The 22,701-nt window shown below is 36.7% G+C and overlaps 3 protein-coding genes across 5 annotated transcripts; 1 reads left to right on the forward strand and 2 right to left on the reverse strand.

Moving 5' to 3' along the window:
• The first annotated feature begins 1,366 nt into the window (after nt 1-1,366).
• On the forward strand, nt 1,367-4,276 carry LOC109166067 (transcription factor BPE-like). Of its 2 annotated transcripts, none has more exons than XM_019314957.1 (6): nt 1,367-1,905; nt 2,669-2,857; nt 2,978-3,043; nt 3,580-3,648; nt 3,757-3,828; nt 3,960-4,276. In XM_019314957.1, exons 1-6 carry the CDS (start codon nt 1,639-1,641, stop codon nt 4,083-4,085), a joined length of 789 nt encoding a protein of 262 aa, XP_019170502.1. In that variant the 5' UTR covers nt 1,367-1,638; the 3' UTR covers nt 4,086-4,276. The 2 variants fall into 2 exon arrangements, with proteins under 2 accessions (XP_019170502.1, XP_019170501.1); XM_019314956.1 differs by having other exon boundaries at nt 1,368-1,905; nt 2,666-2,857.
• Nucleotides 4,277-5,109: 833 nt separating this feature from the next.
• LOC109166230 (phospholipid-transporting ATPase 3-like) lies at nt 5,110-17,646 on the reverse strand. 2 transcript variants are annotated; one of them, XM_019315140.1, is made up of 27 exons: nt 17,252-17,646; nt 15,288-15,353; nt 14,953-15,014; nt 14,735-14,816; nt 14,458-14,568; nt 13,823-13,900; nt 13,533-13,629; nt 13,035-13,141; nt 12,651-12,716; nt 12,221-12,342; nt 11,999-12,089; nt 11,825-11,902; nt 11,628-11,744; nt 11,299-11,445; nt 11,118-11,222; nt 9,579-9,721; nt 8,834-8,935; nt 8,688-8,751; nt 8,394-8,606; nt 7,759-7,924; nt 7,587-7,666; nt 7,267-7,506; nt 6,890-7,111; nt 6,636-6,803; nt 6,186-6,545; nt 5,994-6,100; nt 5,110-5,881 (listed from the first exon to the last, which is right to left on the reverse strand). In XM_019315140.1, the coding sequence occupies exons 1-27, from the start codon at nt 17,414-17,416 to the stop codon at nt 5,578-5,580; spliced, it is 3,663 nt and encodes a 1,220-aa protein (XP_019170685.1). In that variant the 5' UTR covers nt 17,417-17,646; the 3' UTR covers nt 5,110-5,577. The 2 variants fall into 2 exon arrangements, with proteins under 2 accessions (XP_019170685.1, XP_019170686.1); XM_019315141.1 differs by lacking the exon at nt 14,735-14,816 and having other exon boundaries at nt 17,252-17,645.
• A 968-nt stretch (nt 17,647-18,614) lies between these two features.
• On the reverse strand, nt 18,615-21,574 carry LOC109166233 (5-formyltetrahydrofolate cyclo-ligase, mitochondrial-like). Its single transcript, XM_019315148.1, has 7 exons — nt 21,233-21,574; nt 20,863-21,006; nt 19,995-20,153; nt 19,859-19,900; nt 19,718-19,763; nt 19,183-19,253; nt 18,615-18,999 (listed from the first exon to the last, which is right to left on the reverse strand). The coding sequence occupies exons 1-7, from the start codon at nt 21,501-21,503 to the stop codon at nt 18,848-18,850; spliced, it is 885 nt and encodes a 294-aa protein (XP_019170693.1). The 5' UTR covers nt 21,504-21,574; the 3' UTR covers nt 18,615-18,847.
• Nucleotides 21,575-22,701: the final 1,127 nt, after the last annotated feature.

A 22,701-nucleotide genomic window follows, 5' to 3' on the forward strand; every position in this document is an offset into this window, starting at 1 on the left:
ATTATGACGATCTATTTAAAAACACTTGATAATGGATCGGCGAATAACTAACACTCTAACAGTACACTCAATATATATAATAGCGCACCCACGTATGTACATTATTAGTTATTTGCGGATTCACAATAAAGCAAGTAAGCAACCATAAATGTACCGTCATAATTACAACAATAGCACCACATTTTCTTTTAATTTTTTTCATTAATTTATAACCCTTGATCATCTTAGATGGATGTATGAGATTAGTTTATACGTTCTCACGGAACTAGTTTCATGTGAATATATATATATATATATATATATATATATATATATATATATATATATATATATATATAATTTTAAATATGTTGGATTCAAGATCTAAATTATTATAGAGTACTATTTGGCTCAGATCATTCGAATCATTTGTCCAGAGATTGAGGTACCATCTAGGGCCAAATTATGCAGTGGACCACTACATTATAGGGTGGGTTATTAATAAATATTTATTTTTTAATGTACTAAAAATTACGGAGTAATTTATAATGTACTAAAATTCATTTTAAATAATACACTAAATATGAATCAATAAATACATTACAATTATCTTTTAATATATTAAAATAAACCTTCAGTGTATCAATTTTATTTTATAATTTAAAAATTTAATTATTATTATAAAACATTACAAAAATATAGTTCAAAACTTTTTAATATCACATACTTGTATAAGACACGATACTCTAAACAATAATAATGGTTTAGACTATACTCTGATCACCTTTAACAAATAATATTTGAACTGAATTATGATCATTTTTGTTCGGTAATAACAAATAATAAGTTCAAAATAAAATTTTAGAGTTGTCACTGTTCTGTCATAGAGATTAGTGCCTTAGTGGTGAATGAGGTAAATAGAATAACAAATATCTTCTTCTCAAAGCAATTGGCTCCCACGCCCTAGTGCGACTAGGGGTGCAAATGAGCCGAGCAGCTCGCAAGTCGCTTGGTCAAAGCTCAGCTCGAGTTCGAGCTCAAATGTTTTAAGCTTGTTGCTCGCGAGCTATATATATATATATAGTCGAGCAGCTCAGCTCAAGCTTGGTCAGCTTCGAGCTCGAGTTTTAATTTTTGAGTTGGTTTGAGCTCGAATTCGACTCGACTTGACTCGTTTACACTTCTAAGTGGGCTAAATTTGATAGAATATGTGAGAGAGTTTAAATTACAGTATTTAATGATTAAGCAAAAATTAAATACAATGTCGAATTTTAAATCTTAATATCTTTTTTTAAATACTGTCTATTAAACAATGAGTAAACACGTACCGGCCGGGATAAGAAATAATGAATGATAGGGATAAATGATAAGAAAGGAAGCGCTGGAAGTGGACCCAGCTGAAGAACCTTATTCAAAGTCTCTTCTTTTCAACTTCTCTCTCTCTCTACAGTGAATGGTGTTAGCGGTGGTGGTCTCCACTCTCCAGTGTACGACAGTGGGCGGCGCAGTAATCTCCATTCTTCAAGTAGATCACACTGAGCACTGCATAATTGCATATGTTTTTTCCCTCCCTATATCTTCGCTTCCTGTTTGAACGAATTCCAGTTGATTCATAGCCGTTGCGGCGTGGTTTATAAGTTCCGGAGCGAGACGGATCCGATGTTGAATGACGGAGGAGCTTACCCTGGTTCCAGCAACGCGCAGTTTAATATGGCGGAGATCTGGCCGTTTCCGATCAGTACCGGAGGAGCGACGTCGCCGTATGCGTTGGCGCCGGCGGAGGAGGATGTGAATGCGATGAGTGATCCCATGGTTATCGACCGGAGAGTGAGTCAGAGCGGCGGCGACGGCGGAGGACGGAAGCGCAAGGAGGAGGATGAATCTGCTAAGGGAGGAGCGGGAGCCTCGACTAGCGGCAACGGCTTGGTACTCTTTCCAATTCGATTTATCTGCATAAGCTTTGCGCACAATTAATGCCGTTTTTCTCACTCTGTTTTGGTTGAGAATGTTGTTGAACAGTTAGTTAATCAGAATTGTGCTCAGTAATTTAGTCCAAAGATAGCCTTTCATCTGTAATACTTGAAACCTAGACAAAATTAAGCTTCTCCATAAAAGGCAAAATTATCTCGCCTGATATGATAAGATAGTAGAGTAGTAAATAGCAGTGACTCAGCTGTTCATTATGTGAGAGTACTTGTCTGGTATCCTTCGAAATTATCTTGCCCTGACTGGATAGTAGGAGGAGTAAATAGCGGTGACTCAGTGACCCATTACGTGGGAGTACTTGTCTGGTATCCTTCGAAATTATCTCACCCTTACAGGATAGTAGAGGAGTAAATAGCGGTGACTCAGTGACCCATTATGTGGGAGTACTTGTCTGGTATCCTTCGAAATTATCTCGCCCTGACAGGATAGTAGAGGAGTAAATAGCGGTGACTCAACAGCCCATTATGTGGGAGTACTTATTGGTACCCACAAGGAATCCACTACGTTAGGTGTAACTCTCTACCGGGCTCGATCTTGTGTTTGCTCCATAATCTACCACCAGGAACCAATTGAGTTGCATGTCCGAGCTAGACAAAATTAAGCTAGTTTTAGCACTTAGATTGATTAGCCTTTATTACCGATTTATTGCAGCATATTGAAGAACTGAATATATTTATTATTGGGATTTTGTGACTTTTAGCAGAGTGAAGATGACAGTAAACGGTTAAAGACCGGTGGACAGAACAAGATTCCTCGGTCCAAAGCTGATGGGGAAGGAGCTTCTGGAAAGCAAGCAGAACAAGCTGCAAAGGCAGCGGAACCGCCTAAAGATTACATTCATGTTAGAGCTAGGAGGGGACAAGCAACTGATAGTCACAGCCTAGCAGAAAGAGTAATCTTGATTAATTTCTGATTGCATCCACCTTCATAGAATCTGTTTATATTTGGTGATGGTGATTAGAATTTCTTCAATCTTTGCTAATTGGACCCTTTTGAATCTTTTGATGCGCAGGCTAGGAGAGAGAAAATAAGCGAGAGGATGAAAATTCTACAAAATTTAGTCCCTGGCTGCAACAAGGTGCAGTATTTGCATTTCACTTTATTTCCTTAGTTAAAAATTACTCCGTAATAATTAGTCTATTCATCAGATCAAGTGTTCAGCCTAGCCGGTTTTACTTCTTCGTCTATTCTTTTCGTTTGTCCTGATTTTGTCAGTGGAACTATTCACAGAATGTCCGGAAATTGTCACTTCTCCTGAGAACTACCTTCAATGATAGTAGAACTAGTATTGGGTGGACCTACTATGTGTCAGAACTCAGAAGTCGAAGTATCCTGAATATGTCTAGCAAAAGTTTTTGTATTGGACTTGAGATGCCTGTTATGTCTTGTCACCATAGTTTCTACTTTTTCATCCATCAAATAATGGAATAGAGAAACCTGAATTATGAAAGACCAGATGCATACTCGCATCATATATCCTAGGGTGTCCTTCTAACCGTAAAAATCCAAACTAATCACCGTTTCAGAACAAAGTACAAGTTGAGAATCTTTGTAGTTTTAAACCATTAATTTACTTGAAACCAACGGTTTTAAGGGTGTTTTGTCTGGTGTCAGGTTATTGGCAAAGCGTCGGTCCTTGATGAGATAATTAATTATGTCCAATCATTACAACACCAAGTCGAGGTTTGCTCCTCTCTCTCTCTCTCTTCTCTCTCTAGTATAGTGCACACTAACTGCAATTCTTACGTGACCTGGTTTTGCTAAGGAGTTCACGGTTTGTTTCATTTCCAGTTTCTATCAATGAAGCTCGAGGCAGTGAATTCAAGAATACCCCCCGGGATTGAAGGATTACCATCAAAAGATGTAAGCACTGCATACCATACACCATTTGTGGTTAAATATCTACCCGTTTTCAACCCATTGTGTGCTGTTAATCGATTTACTTCTAACATTTTGTCGGTTGAATAACTTGTAATGAGTCGTTATCTCCTCAGTTTCCCCCGCAAATCTTCGATACATCTGGCTTGGCGTTCGGTTCGCAAGCTACAAGGGAATATGGTAGCAGCACATCACCTGATTGGTTACATATGCAGACTGGAGGTGGATTTGAAAGAACATGAATAAACAGCACACTGCAATTCTTGCTAGTTCTGAATAAGAGCATTAAAGGGCTTGTCTCAGTGCTGCAGCTTTTTTGGAGTGCTTTTATTCTTAAATATAAATTGCTTTTATTCTCTTTTGTAAAAAAAAATAAAAATAAAAAATTATTTTTATTGCTATACAAGAGATAAGTGGGGTTTTTGTTTTTGTTTTTGTTTTTTTTTTTTTTTTGTTTTCCTTTATAAATTCTATAATTAAGAGGTTGAAGATAAGTTTCGAAAACTATAATTGCTACTGGTACTTTTAAATTTTTAATTAAGTTTACAATTGAGATCTTTTAGAACTTTCAATTTTTAAATTAAAATTAAATAAATAATACAATTAAATTGACTTTGACTTTAAATTAATCAAATCTCAATGTAACTACCTAGAAGGTTAAGGTACATATTTATGAACTTAAATGTTTAATACATTCAAAGCACACCACTTGTTGCCTAAAACGAGATGACCAAGTGAGATTACCATAGTGTGTTGATAATTTATCCAATACACATTCTCGAATAGTGATCGCAACAACATTAGTTGAATTCAAATTAGTTTCAAACTTTTCATAAAACTCACACCACTATTGCAATTGTTGTACCATGGACCAGAGTTCATATTGCATTGTGAACTTTGATACAAAAATTTTATACCTTCAGTTTGTCTGTGTCTGTAAATGTAATAACACCTACATTTAAACAGTTTTTGTAAATGTAAACAAATAACTTGATAATTGCTGACACATAATATGATAACTACAAGTACAGAAACTATTAATTGCAGATACAGAATGTGTCAACTATAGATACAGAATCTGACTGACTTGATAATTGCTGATACATAATATGATAACTACGTGTACAGAACTGTCAACTATAAATATAAAATCTGAAGGTTATTTTTTGACCAGGGTTCACAATGCAAGGTAAACCATAGTCCATGGTATAATACTATAATTTACCCCACTATTGCATCATAATATAACAAAAGTTCACTAGAGATGAATCAGATGGCCATGCTATTAAATAACCAAAATTGTCTTTTGTCTATCACTCACCGAAAGAATACAGAATCTGTCCATAATGTTGTGTCCGATCTTTGGGAAAACTCGTATATATATCACCCACTAAAATCATACAAAATCTGTTTGTCCATAAGGTTCCGACTACGTAAAATTAAGAAAACTACTTCTAGTCTAGACAAGTACATGCCGTGATGGCATACCGTGTCACCTTCCCTAAATGATGTACAATCTCCATTGCTAACCCCAATGTAGCTAACAGAAAAACAAAAAGGGGAAGCCAGGAAGACATTTAAAAGAATCAAGCCTACATTATACTTTGTAACATATTAAAAGGCTGATATATAGGATATACGTATATACATATGTATATACGTATACCCGTAACGCTTTTTATATGTGTATGTTACAAGAAAGGGGGAATATAGAATGGGTTTTTACATCTGAAGTCAATTTTTCCGAGGTGTCTTGGCACGCGTTCTCATGCTTGCTCTCCGAGCAACATCCCATGCTTTATGGGGGGCGAAGACACCCGCCTGGGATGCGAAAAATGACTCGTAGCCTGGTGAGTCGAAGGCGAAACCAGTGTGCTTTGATTTCTGTCCTGGGAGGTTCATCATGGCGAAACTCCTTTCCTCTTCGGGTGTGAGCTCGTTCGTGATCTCTAATAGTCCTACCCTCGTGCTGTCGACCTCGTGCATGTGAACTTCCTGAACGATCTGATAGTCATATGGGAAGAACCATCTCTGAGCCCTGAAAATGTAATGAATGACACTCGTGAAAGAACTAATCAATGAAAACCGACTTGAAATTTGAAAGTAGAACGTCGTGGGGCAAGGCACGTTTTCTAGTCCCGAAATCTTACCCCTGGTATAAGAAGTCACCAAAGAGTGCAGCGACAGGCACAAGAAGCAGTGCGATATAGAAATAAAGCGTGCTCATCAAGACATAGATGACAAAATAGATGTTCTTCTGTTTGATCACAAGAACAGGGAATAAGTTAACACCGGTAACTTCAAATATAAAAAAGGTTAATCATGACTGTAAGAAAACGCACCTGATCTTTTGGCAATACAACGCCAGAGTAAATAAAGATGAATATGAACCACAACAAAATGCTTCCACCGACACTAATTTGATGCCACTTGGTAATTGTGTTGCACATCATAAGAAGTCGCAAATTGACAGTAACTACAACACAGGTGAAGGCCATCGTACTGACATCCCAAAGGCCAAGCATCTTGCCGGCTGAATTCATGCCTTTAGTAGTAGAAGCAGTTACAAAATAATACAACACTAGTGACTGATAAATTGCAAAGAAAGCCCAGACAGCTATAACCCGCCATTTAAAGTATGTGTTTCTTATGCCTTCCTTGTATAACTCGGGATATTTCTTGGAGAGCGTTGCACTGACATCCTGCAATGATAGAAAAAGCTTAAATCATGCACTAGGGAAGCGGAAATGACAGTAGTGGCGGTGCCATCTGTCAAATGGATTCAAAGGTACCTTTTCAAAAAGCCCAAGAACAATCACGGGAAGGGCTGTAAAGATAACATTGTAAAGAGACTGGAACCAATCATCATAGAATCTTTGACCAGAGAATCCAGTACGAAAGGTAAACCAAAACTGAGTCAGAGTAAATGTCAAATTTTTGTAGAAGAAATATGTCACGACCTGCATCCAGAATTTCCTCAAGGATATGAATTTCCAAACAGAAATATTAGCAATGGGGTAAATTGAGGACAGGTATGATGGTAAACCTTGCAGATTCTCATATATGACCACCGTCCATGGACAAGGAGCAAATCTGTGAGAAAGCGAAACTGAGCAATTGCAAAATCACTAGCCATCACTGCTTGCATCCCTTCCTGCCCACTTATTCCAACACCAACATGAGCAGCTTGAATCATGCTAACATCATTAGCACCATCACCGATGCTAAGAGTTATTCTCTTAGCTCCCTTCCTAACCAAGCTAGTCACCTGCAAGAAGGAAAATATTCGTCTTTATATGTACAAATGGAACCTTAGTAGTATATTTCGCCAATCTGATAACATATCCAACCACAGAAAAGGAAGAGAGACTTCAGAACTATTCACGCTAAAACTAAGTAGCAATAGCCAGCTAAAGAACTCACCTGTGCTTTCTGTAAAGGAGAAACTCGGCAGCAAACCACTGCACTACAATTCAAGCTCAAGTTCAACAGCATTACACGCAAACTAGGGTCTAATGCATACATCAAACACTTTCCATCTATAACAAGTGCTAACTTCGGTCTAGCTTCAGAATGAAGACACTGTAGCGCTTCCTCGTAACACTTTCTAAGATCATTTTTTACTGTCTCTTTCATAAAACGAGCAATCTCCACTTGGTCACCCTTAAATGAGTAGAGTAAAGAATGTTAACTTAAGACATGTTGCTATAATTCTGACAGGTAAATCAAAGAAAATTGCTCACTTTATCTTCCACTTCTCTGATTGCATCAGTTTCTGAACTGATAATAAATTGCTTCATGTCATTATTGATCAACCTGCATGCTTTAGCATCAAAACAGAAACAGCATAAGATGCTGGCATAGATTTCTGAATATAAACAGATTAAAATTAAAATATCTCACACAAATACAAACCATAAGCTATATTTATTGCTGTTTCCATTTTGTCCCCAGTAAGCACCCAAATCTTGATTCCAGCCCTTGAAAGTGTCTCTATGCATGTAGGCACTCCTTCCTGGAGCTTATCTTCAATAGCAGTGCATCCAATCAAAACTAGATCCTTTTCAACGAGTTCTGCCACCTGAATAAGATCAGCAAGATTAGGTAACTTGTAAAAATTTCTATACCTGGAAGCAAAATGCAACATGCAACACACGGGTAGCTAGTTTAGAATATGTTACAAGCTTCATGTACAAGTTATGGCTTATCTAAAACAATATATGTACAGAATAGGAAATAATTCTGATCAGTTAAAAGCCACCAAGTGTGACCTCTTCTTATGCCAGTGACCATTGGTTCAAGTGGTCAAAGAGAGACCTCCTAAACTTAAAGGTGAAGCGTTCAGTCCCTATCCTTCTAGAGTGGAGGCCACCTAATGCAGAATATTCCAATATGGAAAATAAATAAATAAATAAATAATGGTAAGGTACATAATGATAAAAGAATGAGTAGCCTAAGCTGCAATAATCATATTGTGATATAGATTAAAATAAAAACCATGTTAATCTTGAAAAAATAAAAATAAGGGAACATTCACACTGGTTGTGCACCTCATCCAATTTCTTCTCACGATCTCGCAGAGACGATTTTGCTTGAATGAATTTCTCATTCCAATTTTCATATACACCAGGGTTTAAGTCTCTATAAGCCAAGCATAGTGTGCGCAATCCAGATGCTCCAAACTGCTCCAAGTGCTCCCTGGTTCTTCTCTTCATATCATGGTCTCCACCGACCAACCTTTCATAAATTACAGTATCGGCACCCTGTGATAAAAAAAAGGTTTAATATATCATTTATTTCAACCCCATAAGTTTCTCATGCTACTATCCTCACGAAGCTATTACCTTACAGTACAGTACAAGCCTGCCATCAGGGTACCGACATATAACAGACTGGCGCTTCCTTGTACTAAATGCAAAACAAAAGGTAATGTCACCCTCAAGTCTTATTAAATGTGCAAGTAAACTCCAAAGACAAGTTTAAAAGTCACCTATTGAATTCAAGCACATTCAGGATCTCATATGGAACATCTTGAACCATTCCCATCTTTTCAACATGTGACTCACGCACATATATCATAGTAGGTGTACGCCTGTGTAAAACATTTAGTAACCCCTTTTACCAATTATAATATGATAATTAACTTTCATAAGCAAAACTCTCATAAAAGCAGAGTAGCTCAACTACCACAAGTATTACAGAATATATCCACAGATGCTGAAAGAAAATGTTCTTCTAACCTAACTCCACCAGATCTGAAAATAGAGAGAGAGAGAAGCAGGAACTGGAATCTCACTTTCAGTGTACGAATCTATTCACGTGTGTGTGTGTGTGTGTGTGTCTCTCTCTCTCTCTCTCTCTCTCTCTCTCTCTCTATATATATATATATATATATATATATATATATTCATGCTTAGCTTTCATCATGTAAGCAGTCCATTATACACTAATGAAAAGCAGGCTAACTTTTAAACTGGCAAGCGGCAAAGGGCCATCATGTGTTAAGAAAGTAGTAAAACAATAGAAGAGAAAGCATTTGAATAAGGAAATCTGCACGGTAGTTTTCTAACAATAGCAAAGCATACTATTCAAGCAACTACCATTCTAGTACTGAATTTGAATCTTGTTTTTTTTTTCTTCAAATAAAAATATTCCGCCTCCTATCAAAGGATTATGACAAGGAATCTCCAAAGAATGAAATAAAAGTATATGCATGAAATTCTAAAGAATCGCACTTGTAAAAGAAGAAACCAAAGTTCTTTGCTGCTACTACCAAAGCAGACTCATCAGGTGATGCTGCTTGATATCGAATTTTTTCAGGGGAGTCCTCTCCTTCTGGGAGTACAGTGTGACATATTGCAAGGCATCTGAAGAATTCCTGCACAAAGAGCCATGGGGTTTTCATTAACAAGATCACATCACGAACAACAGAATAGTAAGTATGAATACTTGTGAGGGTTTACTACACATCCAATAAAAGCTAAGAAATGCCTATATTTGCATGATAAAAACTATGAAATGTTTACCCTTGAGGGTATATGACTGTATGAAATACCCAAAAAGTCCTGACAAACCAGCTCAATAAACTGTTAGTTGCATTTGCAGATGTGGAAGTCAGCTAATTGTAAAGAGTATCACTCTGGCTCCAAAAGTTTCCTATAGGAGGGACCTTTACTTCTTCACTCATAAAGGATGTATTCAGCATTAACCTTGGTGAAAACGACCCAATTCCTGGTAATGGTGGATTTTAGATAACACTGCTTTTGATAGATCAGTGTAAGCATAGTGAATGGGAAGTTATAGGATAGGAGTAACATCTTGGAAAAGAGGAGAACTTGGGAAAATTCTAGGCTACTAATGGCCTTTCATAGAAGGTGAAGAGCCTCAATGTAAGAGGAACCCTTATAAAGGAGAACAGTAACTGTAAAGTAGCAATAGTGGCTTACATCAAAGTTGCATGAAGACCATGGTTATAGCACATTTGATATAGAAAACTGAAAGGTTGAGGATTATACAATATCCATGCCTTTACAAATCTCTTCACATTGTGTTCTTGCATTCTAATGTTAGTTGATCAATTGCTCTATTTTACGAAACCATTGACCAAGATTCCAATTATCTATTAGAATTATCTATTAGAAGATTAAACTGCAATATCAGTTGCATCTACCAACATTTATCATGTTTATCTCTTATCTGGATGAACTCCTATGCTATAATGTTGGTGGCCAATCACATACAGTTTCCTTGTTATGTCCACTGCATTTATCTTTTCAGGGTTGTTAGGAGTAAGGCCATGGGTTAGACTAACTAATTGTTGGATTCATCTTTTAGTGTGGTTTGGCCCATGTCCATTATAGCCTAATTGAGTGACCCTAGCCTAATCTTAGATTATAACATGGTATCAGAGCCTTGTTCGGTCCACTTTGCACTTTGTGTTCACCAGATTGTCTACCTGTGGTATTGGTGGCATCCAAACTTTTGTTTCAGGGGGAGGGTCCAATCCCAAGCCCGCTTGTTCGGTCCACTTGACGGGAATGTTAAGAGTAAGGTCATGGTTTAGACAAGCTAATTGATTGGATTCAGTCTTTTAGTGTGGTTTGGCACATGTCCATTATATAGCCCAATTGATTTACCCTAGCCTAATCTTAGATTATAACACAGGGAAACCAAAGTCTACTTGCAAGAACATTGTGCAACATCTCTCTTGTGGTCACACAACTTAATCCAACAACCCCACCCCCACCCCCACCCTCGGGTGCAGTTGTTCTCACCTTGCATGCATCAGGATTAGATTCATTCCTCCAAGCACCACGCATTAGCCGACCATCATCAAAGTTGAAACCTTTTTCTTTGGCAGTATTGGGTGATTTCTGAACCTGTCAAAATTTTGAGACAATTTGATACAACAGCAAGAAATAAGTATATTATCTTTTTCCAATTGCTGAAGCTCACCTGCACCGTAGACCCATTTCTCTGTGCTATGCCAATTTCTATTTCAGTGACACCAGTGCCATAAATCTCTCCTCCAATTGAACACTTAAAGAACTCCATTAAGTTTCGAGTAAGAGTCCCAGTTTTGTCAGAAAATATGTACTCTACCTATCAAAGAGAATTTGAAATCAATTATTCACGATTCGTTCTTGAACAGCCTTAGAACATTAAACCAAATATACGCATGTTTTCTGGTTGTGCAAATAGAATAAAGATCATATTAAAAAGAGGATTACAGTTTTAGTAAAATAAATAGCATACTCATGTGCCCCTAAAATCTAAGGCATTACCTGCCCAAGTTCCTCATTCAAATTGGATGTCCTTGCTTGAGCAGGAGTGTTACTCTCAGTGTGGTACATGCACAAGTCATTGTTGATGAATTGAGTGGATTGAATGAACTTAATCATCTGAAAAACAAAGTATAGGTAATATTCTATAAACCAAAAGTATGCAGAGAATAAAAGGTAGAAAAGTTTGTGAGATCTACCTCGACGGAAACGTACAAAGAGATGGGAATAATCGGTGAATACAAAGTAATTAAGGTGAACATAGTCAAAGCAGCAACCTGCATGAGTGCATACCAACCAGAATCATTCATTTTAAGCAAGCATGAGAAACAGGAGTATCTAGAGAATTATTTCAGGCAAGTTTTGATCATTACCGCAAACCTATTGTTAGGATTGAATTGTACATCTGCATTCTTGCCACTCTCAAATCGCAAGTAATAATACTTCCGATCTATGAACACCCCACTGCGACAATTTCAAGAAACATAAAGAAAAAAAAAAAAAAAATCATCGACAAGGTACCATTATAAGTACAAGAGAAAGTTATGTGGTGTAAAGCATAGTGAAATGGAGATTATAGTGGCAAGTATCCAGACCTTCCTATGGCTCCCAAGAGACACATGCAGAAGAGAACACTAAAAAGAGTGAGAATAAGTTTGTCAAGCTTCTTCTCTAAGGTGCTTCTTTTAGAGGGAATTTTCATAGCATTCATCATAACCTGCAATAAAATGAGTATTGACAACAAGTGATTAATACCAAAATGTATGATAATTCAAAGAAGGGGCACATCACAAAGAAAGACAAAATATAACCAAATAAAGCTTCATAAAAGGAAACAAAATTGGCATGGAAGTTAGGAATTCACAAAAGAAATCTGTCATGTTCCATATATGATGTGTTAAACCACCTGGGGTCATTGGGCCCATTATGCCCTAATTTCTCAAAATATTTTTGAAGAAGAAATACTGTAGTCTATGTGAATCACAGGCAGAGAGATAGAGCTAAAAACTATAGAGTAATCAGTACCTTTGTTTCATGGCCAGTAAAAATGACGATTCCAACAAGGTATTCAGTGTTTCTCAAACTGCAACCCTGCAAAAATGTAAAGTGAGCTTCAATAGATACATGATGATCAGTTGTCCATATAAAAACAATAAAACCTATTAGAAAATTTGTAGAAAAATAAAACTGTAAATAAAATAGCTATTAACTGACAGTGGAGAAGAGTATAAAACCAATTCTCTCCCCTTGTGAAACACATGCTGGACAGCATTTCTATTTCAAATGAATTATGTGTTTAATACTTTCTCTCCTCTTCAATAACTCACCAGGATAATTTTCATTATTTTAAAGCAATAATATAGGCTCATATACAAGCTAGCTAACAAAAAAAATGCAGAAAACATGTACCCTCAGAAGAAGTTGATTAGGGCTGAGTGGCAGGGTCTGTTGTTGGATTATCAGATTGCCAGTAAATGTGTACAAAGAGTTATTCGGCTCCTCACATTGTATCTCACCTGCAATTCACAGAAACCCAAGTAAAGATATACTCCTACCAAAATGCATCCTCATCTCATGACTTCATGAAATCATCTCCCCATCCAAGAATTCAACAACTAAACTCTAAACACCAATTTCCACCTACAATGCCTGACAACTAAAATGTGCTCAGACTTTGATCCATTACCATTATAACTCATAATTAAACAACCAGCCAATGTTTTGATCAATGTTTAACAGAAGGCAGATCAATATAGTATAAATGAGCAACCATAATCCAGGCTCAGACATCAGCTTGACTCAAAAAAGTTGGAATTCATATTTCTTACTCAGGCATAAGAATGACATGAATTCTAATAAACACGCATGAATACGAGGTAATGAGTGAAGCATCAGAAAGGTCAAAACCTTGAAATTCAGTGATCTTCTCAGGAGTAAGATAGTCCCAAGTTTTTTCCAATGCTTTTCTGATCTTTAAATTGGTTTCACCATCTAAGTTAGCTGTCTGCAGCATAATTTCAAGAGAGTTATAGGAGGAAGGGAGGGGGCAACACAGAGACAGATGAAACATTAAAAATATATATATAATTCTATCCCATTAATTTTTTTTAAAAGAATATTCACTCCATTTCCTGACCAGCTACAAGTACTCAATTCTCAGAATACAGAAGAACACCCAAGGAAAAGCCAAGTCCTACCTCAACGTAGCAAACCCCATCAGGATTTGTGCTGGCAAGAAATGCTATGTCTGCAGGAAAAAATTCATCTTGTTTAACCTGTTACAATAGCAACCATTAATTACTCATACTACAGTGAATTGTCAAGCATCTAACACTATAAGTCTATAACTACAAAACATGACTACAGTCACTAGACTTTTAAAACTAATCACCAATATTTAGAGGGTAATAAGTAGACTGTCTTTATGATGTGTTCTGAAGTCAAAAACAAAAAACACTTTATGTTCCTGAAAATTCTAGACACAAATCTTGCTTTAAAAAATAAAAAATAAAAATAAAAATAAAATAAAAATAAAAATAAAAATAAAAAACAGGCCCACCTACTGATAACAGTTCGGCATTATGACATGGCAATGAGCAAAAGTCTAATAAATTGAAGTTCTTGAATTGTTGGTAAAGTGTGCAAATTTAGAATTTTTCTTTCTTACTAAAACAATGGAAATTGCAAGAGAAGACAATGCAATAGTTTATTATGTATGCCAAGAAGACACGGAAAGAGGAAAATCTACTGATATGACTAAGAAAATGGTAACAAAATTAGCCCATAAATATTAAAAATTAAAGAGGGAAGTAATTATTAGCGGTCTACTTACTCTCACAATGTCCCCAACCTGAAGCTTCTTCCAAGGAACACTCATCCATTTCTGATCTTGAAAGATGTCTACAGGAGTATTATTAATTGACATGTCATTCTGGAAACGTTTCTGTGCACAATTTTGAAGAGAAAATATAAGCAGTAGTTCTAGCACATTAAAATAGACTGCAGAGTTTAAGTTATGCAAGACTCAAGTTAATGATCTGTCACAGAAATACTCTCACAGCAAATGATCATTCATAAAAATAATGGCATATTTAGCTAGTGGCACATACCCAGTCTTCCCATGCCTCTTTTATAAGAGAAACAAGAAGCACCAAACTCAAAGGAACCACGTTTGTTATCGGACTCACAGGACTGCACCAAAACAAAAATTTATAGATACAAAAAAATCTCAATAAACTGATGCAAAGATTAACTTTCTTCTTTTCACTTTATCCTTATGTTCAATTGGGCATATTTTTTAAGGTTTTATCCAGCTGAAGAAACATACCTGATTGGAGTGCATGACAGAATTGATATCATAAGGAAGTAGAGGTTAGCCACCCGCCTGAACTGTCAGCATAAACAAAATACAGAACCAAAAATAAGATAAAAGTGAACAGAAATACAGGTTGAAGAATATAAGTTAGCAAGTTAGCAGCAATCATGTTTATTCCAAAACAAACTGTAACAATGTGTATTATCCAACCTGAAAATATATAAATAGAGTACTTTTTTTTATAAGTAATACTGAATACTTATTTCAACAAGTAATGCAGAACGTTCATTATAATTCAACATGATACACAATTTATATTTTCTTTATAATATAGAGGAAAATATTACCTGTTCAAATAAACCTTTTGGTAAGAAGGTAAACACATCGTACTTTGTAGTCGATACGGAGTTTGCCTAGAAGAAAAAAGAAGATCATTTCTCTGCTCATCAGAAGGGCTTCACCTTAAACCAAAAAACAGACGTAGTACTGTTGCATACTTGTATAGTTGTGCATAAGCACATTATCACTAATATGAAGTGTAGCTTAACAACTTCTCAAACATACTTCTTTTAACCTTTTCTGATAAGAAATCTCAACCAACACAAAAATAAATGATCAGGTGTAAATGTGTAGCACATGTATCTATTGCAGTTATTTTAAGAAATGAAATTTCCATTATCTTTGTCATTCTCTGTTTGCTACATCATAAACACAGATGTAATGAATGAGCTAAAGTGTAAGCACTTCCAAAAACTTAGTTCTATTTTTTATTAAAGCCATTCAAGTTAGATGATGATAAAAATCATATACTTGAAATCTGATTCATTGAAATGGAGAAGTTCCACTTTCATTTTATTTGATAATACAATCTCCAACATACAGTGAAAAGTGATGTATCCAGGGAAACTCTCAGTGGAATAAACTCAAATACCATGGTTTAACATGTTTAGTAAAGATCTACACATGAACTGATTAAAAAGAATGACAACGTAGTAGTTAAGAGAAGAGCATATAGAGAGAGGTGAGCTAAAACTTATTAGAATGATGATGAAGCTGTTAAGCGAAACGTGAGTAGTCAAATTTGCATTGCACATTTAGCACTTAAAAAGAGTTGAATGGAGAATCTATGTAGTCCTCAAATGGATTAAGGCTGAAAGGAGTTCGTTAAACAAGAAGCATTGACTTTTACATGAAAGACAATTACATAGATATTCTTTTGCATGTGACAAGACAAGATTTTGATTTGATGTCTGATTTCTTAAAGATAGTACCAAGCATTTGATTTCAAAAAGCTTTAACCCTTCAATAACGACCCTAACCTTTTCCCCTTTTCTTTGTATGCCAAAATTTAGTATTAGGCAAGGCCACCACCTAAACCCAAATGCTTAAAATAACCAAATAAAGGATTGGAGAGGGAATAGTAACCCATAGATAGTGACATGGTGTGGAGGAGATTCTGTGAAGTACATCTTGCAGCTCAATAAGATCCATCCTTTTCATTGGTTGACAAAAACCACCAGTTTTAAAATTTAAACTAATATTAATTAGCAAATCCCTTTAATTCCCTTGCCAAGCCTCAAGGTCTGTAATTAACTACCCAAGAAGCACAGAAATATAGCATTGTTCAATCTATTAGCTACCAAAGCAAATATGTGAACTCAGCCATTCAGACTTCACTAAAAAATTACTTTACAGGGTCTCATCATCATCTGTAATTCAGCACTCAACCCTGCTTGTTAGTTGGTTTCAAGTAGGAGCATATCTTAATATTCCAATTCAAGAGCAACCAAAAGTAAGTTTAGCATCCCATAATTAAGCAGTACCAATCAATGCCAACGCTGAATTAATTAGAAATATTGATGCATGCAAACCAAAGACGAGTCCCAATAAGCTCCATCCATTTCTCATGAGCAAAATAAGAGTACGGTGATTTCTAATTTACTGGCAAAACTAAACTGAATAAAAATGGTAACAAGAGTTCAAATGGCACAACAAAAGTTATTGATGAAGACAACATCTTAAACCGCTAAAAACTTGGCCAGTACGACCAAAAAAAAAAAATCCCCATCTTATCCAGTACTTCCTTTTCCCTTTCATCCCCATGCATTGCTCACAAATTTAAACCTTCGATAAACCCTTCGAACTTGGAAGACCAAAGCATCGCCTTAAAACCGATCACTGATCCCTAAACTCATTCTCCACCATCCCATCTCCAATCCCCTAAACTGAAACTTACTAACTTAAAAGTACTGTAGAATTGAATCTTTCATAAAAAACAGTAATTACTTAGGCAGAAGAACTAAACTCTGACCTTGAATTTGGCGAGGGCGTTGGCTTCACGATCATTGCAAAACACGGTCCGATGACCAGGAGCTTGTGGCTGGACCTTACCGAGCTGCACGGTGCGAGAAGATGAGATACGCTCCATTATCGGCGATCCGTCGCTGCCCGATCTAGATCCCCTCCATCCGCCCATCTCCTCCAAAAATCGTCCAAATCTCACCGGACGGAAGAGGATACGCGGCTGCGGTGATTACAATCTCCGGCAGAATATTCGAATTGTTGCTCCAATATTCGTGATCGAAAATGAAGTTGAAAATGATAAGAAATTTGTCTTTTCAACGATTGAACTTCGTCATTAACATATATATGATTATACTAAGATGACTATTTCAAGCTTCAACTATATTTTTAAACCGCGTTAAGATTAGTATTTCCCTAGATTTATATTCAAAGCTCCGCTGGGACTTTGTTTCCTTGCAAATGGGGGCGGAGGTGATATTTGGGCGTGTGGAAACACGCTCGTGATATAGCGCGTGGGAATGGATGCCATTCTAACAGTTATTACCACTTCCGTGACTTCTCGCAAGCATCCAAATCCAAAAATTCCAAATTTGTTAATGCAAATTGAACTAACAAAACCATAGGATTTGTCTTTAAAAAAAAAAAAACCATAGGATTTTCTTGAAATTTCAGGTAGTGGAGTTTGACGTTGATTTGGTGATGGCCATTCAGCAGATGCCACGTTGCAGGAGTGATGTCAGACTCAAAGAATAAATGTCGGGCCTTGCTGGATAGGTCATGAATAGACATTATGATCGAGCGACATAACTGTGACTCAATAGCACTCAAAAAAATAAAAAATGTTCAGCCTCATGCACAACTCAGCTCAATTGATACTTGGTAGCATATTGCACCTAAGACATAAAATTGAGTTTTGACAATAGTAATATGAAAACAATACCTAATATGGTGGGTTTCTTATAGATATTATGTACTAATTATCTCGCTTAAAATAATGTTAAGTTATCATGATTTATCCCTTTTATAATTTTGTTGAATCAGGGTCCTGACAGATTACACCCTAAAATATAGATTCGAGTTTTGATCATCACAATGTGAGAACAACTCCTAGTGTGGTGGGCTCCTTGTAAGCATCTAACACTAATTATCCCATTTAAAAGGCCATTGAATTAACATAATTTACCTCTCCACCGTTCTGTCTAGCTGGGATGTAAGGCCAAGACAAGGACATTGCCTTTTTCACCCCATACACATAAAACCTGACAACACCCTACATAAATTAAATCCAACAGCACCCTAGATACATAAAATTTGACAGTACTTCACATACATTAAATCCAACAACACCCCACATGCATAAAACCTAATAGTAATTCAATTTTGACAGATATTATAATAATGATATATAAAAGAGAACCATTGGGTGTGAAGTGAATTAGTTACCATCCATAGCCTGCAATGCTAAAAGCTAAGGCAAGTTACATAGTTAACTATAGGTTGAAATTCATCCCACCATCATCATGTATGTTCAGGTTAACAATGGGGAGGCAGCACCAGCATTTGCAGTACTGAGGATAACTAAATTAACATGATATTTGGTTTCTCAGAAAGCAACAGTGGAGTCATGTAGTTTCTTGGCAATTGGGCTAATGGGAATAAAACCTGCTGGAGAAACAAGTGCGTCGACTGGAACATCATTAGGAGTGATGGGTATAGCTCCCTCTTCCACCACTTGTATGGAATATGCAAGCGCAACTGCAAACCAGAGAGTATAAACTGGCGTGATATAATATAAAAGGAGAGATTACAAGAGCTTAGGATTTGTGTAATGTAACTTGTAAAGGTATTGATAAACATGGTAGCATGGAATAATGTATTTATGGACAAATGAAGTGTTGAGAATGCAGAATTGCAGAATACTGTAAAATGGGAGTTTACCAAGTAGCGGTTGCTTCCAGTTCTTTCTCTTGACAAGCTCTTCATAATTTCTTAGGAACAGATCATAATAACTTCAGGCAAAAGCCACATCAAATTTGGAAGGTTGCAAAATTAAAGCATGAAATCAGAATGGCATCCAAAAGAATATCAGCATCTCGTATAAATGAAGCTATTGTAGGGAATGAAGGGATTTCAAAATGATAATATTTGAAACAGTGTTCCAATGCAACAGCAAATCAATTCTGTGTGAATCAAGAGGAGGACAGGCTGCAGTGAAGGAGACTAACCTCAATAGAATGGTGGGCTAAAAAAATGAATCTCACATCAATTTACATAGTATTTTATTTATTTTTTTGAAACAGGGACCACTTTAAATTCTGCAACTTTGCTTTTCAATATTGTATCCAATATAAAAAATTGTGGCACTAAGAAAAATTTTTAAATGAAGATAGCAATAATTAACTACACAAAGTTATTTTTCTGTTACAACTAATAATTAGAAGAAAACAGCTATAGCCAAGACGAATAAACCTACCCACCACTGCGTCCCAACCTCCTTCCAGATCTGTCAAATGCAAGCCCTAGTAAAATAATGATGTAAGCAAGCAATCAGAACTCAGAAGTGGAAACTTTGTCCAGGGAAAGGAAACATGTTTAACAGGACAAAGGACATCACCAGGTACAATGAACAAGTCCACTGGCTCACTAGCCTGCATAACTAGACCAAGTAAATCCTTCAGATCAATAATAAGCGCCAATGAAACCAAATGGAAATTGGAGGAATGAACAATAATAAAGCATAGGAAGCATACCATCCTCACGTTCTTTGCCATCAGAATCCACTGGGGCTGGTTCTAGAATATCCATTGAGCTCTTGACAAGATCATCCAAACTTGAAATATTCAGCATCCTCATGTTGCTAAATCTATCCTCTACACGCGGGACATATACTCTCTTTGGTTTTTCCTGCTCTGTTCAACCAATATGAGATCAAAACTTAACACTATATTTCTAGGTGCAGTGGTGCACTACTATATGTGCGTATCTATATGCCTACCAATATATTCACAGAAATCTAATTTACTGAAAGTACTCCCAATGTCGAGGACCTGATTGATAGTAATAACACCTATAGAGTTCTAGATGGAAAAGATGATAGTAATAACACCTATAGAGTTCTAGATGGAAAAGACATGGCATAAAAGCTAGAACTATATAGATACCAAAACAGACCACATTATGAGCCTCAGTACTCTCCTAGGCTAATTACAAGGCAAAATGAAGCAAACTTTACAAACTATTCCTTTTAGGATCACAACAAAGCAAAATGAAGCAAACTTTACAAACTATTCTATCTAGGATCATCACAAAACTATCACCATTTTGATCAACCAAACAAAAGAAAGTACCCAAAATGCACTTAAGTTGAGCTTTTAAGATAGATGGCCTAATTATTACTTGCTCATATGAACAACTTGTCACCAAAGCTTAGTTTCATGACTTTCATCCCCCGTTATAAGGTGACTAATGAGACAAAGTGTTCATTCTTCAGGGTTGATCCAACTTTAGCAATAATGGCTCCTTTAACAAACAAATGCTATAATGAATTGCTCTATATGCAATATCTCAAAAAAATATCAAATTCATTGACAATAGTAGATGTCAGAACAGAGTACATACTATTGCTGGGGACATGGTGTAGAACTTCTGCCAAAATTGTCGATGTATCAACCTCACGTAAAGCAGCTGAGCTTATATACGTACACAAACTCTGACTGGATTTGAACCACGGAGCTTCTAATACAATATTCTGTATTGAATTATCTGATACGAAAACAAATAACAAATAACGGCCACATATCACACGAAATGTAAACGCCTATTAATCGTTTCTGTTCAACGATTCCACGTTCATGCTGTTAGCAATTTGGCATTGAAGCACATGACTAACAAATTTCCAAAGAGACAATTATACAAACAGAACGAATGCAATTTTATACGCAGGAAAATTATTTGCTTGAAGATGATATGATAACAAAATTAACAATACCTTCTTCGGATCTTTGAATCAGGCTCATGTTCTTTAGCTCTCTACGAATCTTTGATCGGAGAGCGTGCTTTTTCCGGAAAATTGCATCAAGCTGGTTGGCATTTTCAGAGGCATCGCTCGCCGCTACGAATGAGCGGGGAGGAGGTGGCGTCTGCCGCGCGTTAGCAGTATGCGATGGAGAGAAGAGTAAGGATGTTGAAGGCGATGCAATCTTGCACGGATTGGTCATTAGCGCCATGGTTACCTTGTTAACGAACTTCCCAGCTCTCATGTTATGCTAATAACCTGCGAGGTGCGTTAACAGACTTAACATTGTTCTCTATTATCGGCCCGCAAATTTTATTTTTTTTTTTTCAAATTTGATATTTTAGGATGGGTTTGAAAATTACTTTTGGAAAATGAGTTATTTTTTATAAAAAAAAAAAAAAAATTTGATATTTAATTGTATAACTGAAAATTATCTTTTTGTATTTAGCTCATTTTGCAAAAAATGAGCATAATATAAAAACAAAATTCACAAACAAAATATATCATAGAGTGTTCTGGTCTATGACGGTATAATATTCAAATATTTAACATACAATTAATATATATATATATATATATATATATAACAATGGATTGATTTCCCAAGTCGGAAACCATACCAAAACACTGGTTTGGTTTCCGGCTTGGAAGATCATATTATGGATTTTCAAGTCGGAAACCAAACTGGGTTATGACTTGGAAAATCATATCTATGGGTTTCTAAGTCGGAAATCAATAAGTTTTCGGCTGTGAATTTTTGTACCCACAGCTAAAAATTATTTTCCGGTGGTCAAGATATGTCATATTTGCCATCGGAGAAAAAAAAAAAACGAAAAAGCGAAGGAGCGAAGAAGAAGCGGAAAATGAATTCAACAAAAAAAAAAAAAAAAACGTAAAAATTCATCTATTTTTCATTAACCATACTATATTTTTCATTTAACTTTAGTATTTTCCTCCTTGTTAAACACTGCAGAGCACCACGGCACCCAGACCGGTGGGCTTAGCACCCCTCACCTTTGGTGTGCGCAGGTTGGGGCCTTGATGATTACCGCGGGGCGAGGCAGGCTGGGCGCGTCACCCCGCTGTGTCCTAGTCGTGGGGCGTGACGCCTTGGCTGATGGCGGCAGGCGTGGAAGCAAGGTGACATGGGCAGTAGGCATGGAGGTATGGCGAGGTGCCCCCTTCCGACGGGGCGTCGCCGTCACACCACGAGACACATCAAGCTCGCTGGGGTCGCTATGGGCTGAGGTGGTCAGCGGGCCACATCGTCGGCCGGTCGTGGCGAGTTTGTGAATCTGCTAGTCTGGGGAAGTTAGAAGAAATATAAGATGTAACGCTTTGATAAATAAGAAATGGTGTGGGTTGGTGGGTTGAGGCGCGCTGCTATGGTAGAGGTTTTGGCCCCGTCGGTCAATGGCCGGATGGGCGCTGACGATTTTGTC

Source organism: Ipomoea nil, unplaced genomic scaffold, assembly GCF_001879475.1.
Source record: "Ipomoea nil cultivar Tokyo-kokei standard unplaced genomic scaffold, Asagao_1.1 scaffold3087, whole genome shotgun sequence".
NCBI lineage: Eukaryota > Viridiplantae > Streptophyta > Magnoliopsida > Solanales > Convolvulaceae > Ipomoea > Ipomoea nil.

Excerpts from the sequence above, each read along its gene's own strand:
- LOC109166067 (XM_019314956.1), top strand. The coding sequence starts at position 1,639 with ATGTTGAATGACGGAGGAGCTTACCCTGGTTCCAGCAACGCGCAGTTT. Across the intron at positions 3,044-3,579 it reads TAGTCCCTGGCTGCAACAAG|GTTATTGGCAAAGCGTCGGT; the intron begins GTGCAGTATTTG and ends GTCTGGTGTCAG. Across the intron at positions 3,649-3,756 it reads CATTACAACACCAAGTCGAG|TTTCTATCAATGAAGCTCGA; the intron begins GTTTGCTCCTCT and ends TTTCATTTCCAG.
- LOC109166230 (XM_019315140.1), bottom strand. The coding sequence starts at position 17,416 with ATGGGCGGATGGAGGGGATCTAGATCGGGCAGCGACGGATCGCCGATA. Across the intron at positions 6,804-6,889 it reads CATATATGAGAATCTGCAAG|GTCGTGACATATTTCTTCTA; the intron begins GTTTACCATCAT and ends TTCTGGATGCAG. Across the intron at positions 6,546-6,635 it reads TTCTTGGGCTTTTTGAAAAG|GATGTCAGTGCAACGCTCTC; the intron begins GTACCTTTGAAT and ends CTATCATTGCAG.
- LOC109166233 (XM_019315148.1), bottom strand. The coding sequence starts at position 21,503 with ATGAGAGCTGGGAAGTTCGTTAACAAGGTAACCATGGCGCTAATGACC. Across the intron at positions 19,901-19,994 it reads TGGCAAAGAACGTGAGGATG|TTATGCAGGCTAGTGAGCCA; the intron begins GTATGCTTCCTA and ends TACTTGGTCTAG. Across the intron at positions 19,764-19,858 it reads GGACTTGTTCATTGTACCTG|GGCTTGCATTTGACAGATCT; the intron begins GTGATGTCCTTT and ends TTATTTTACTAG.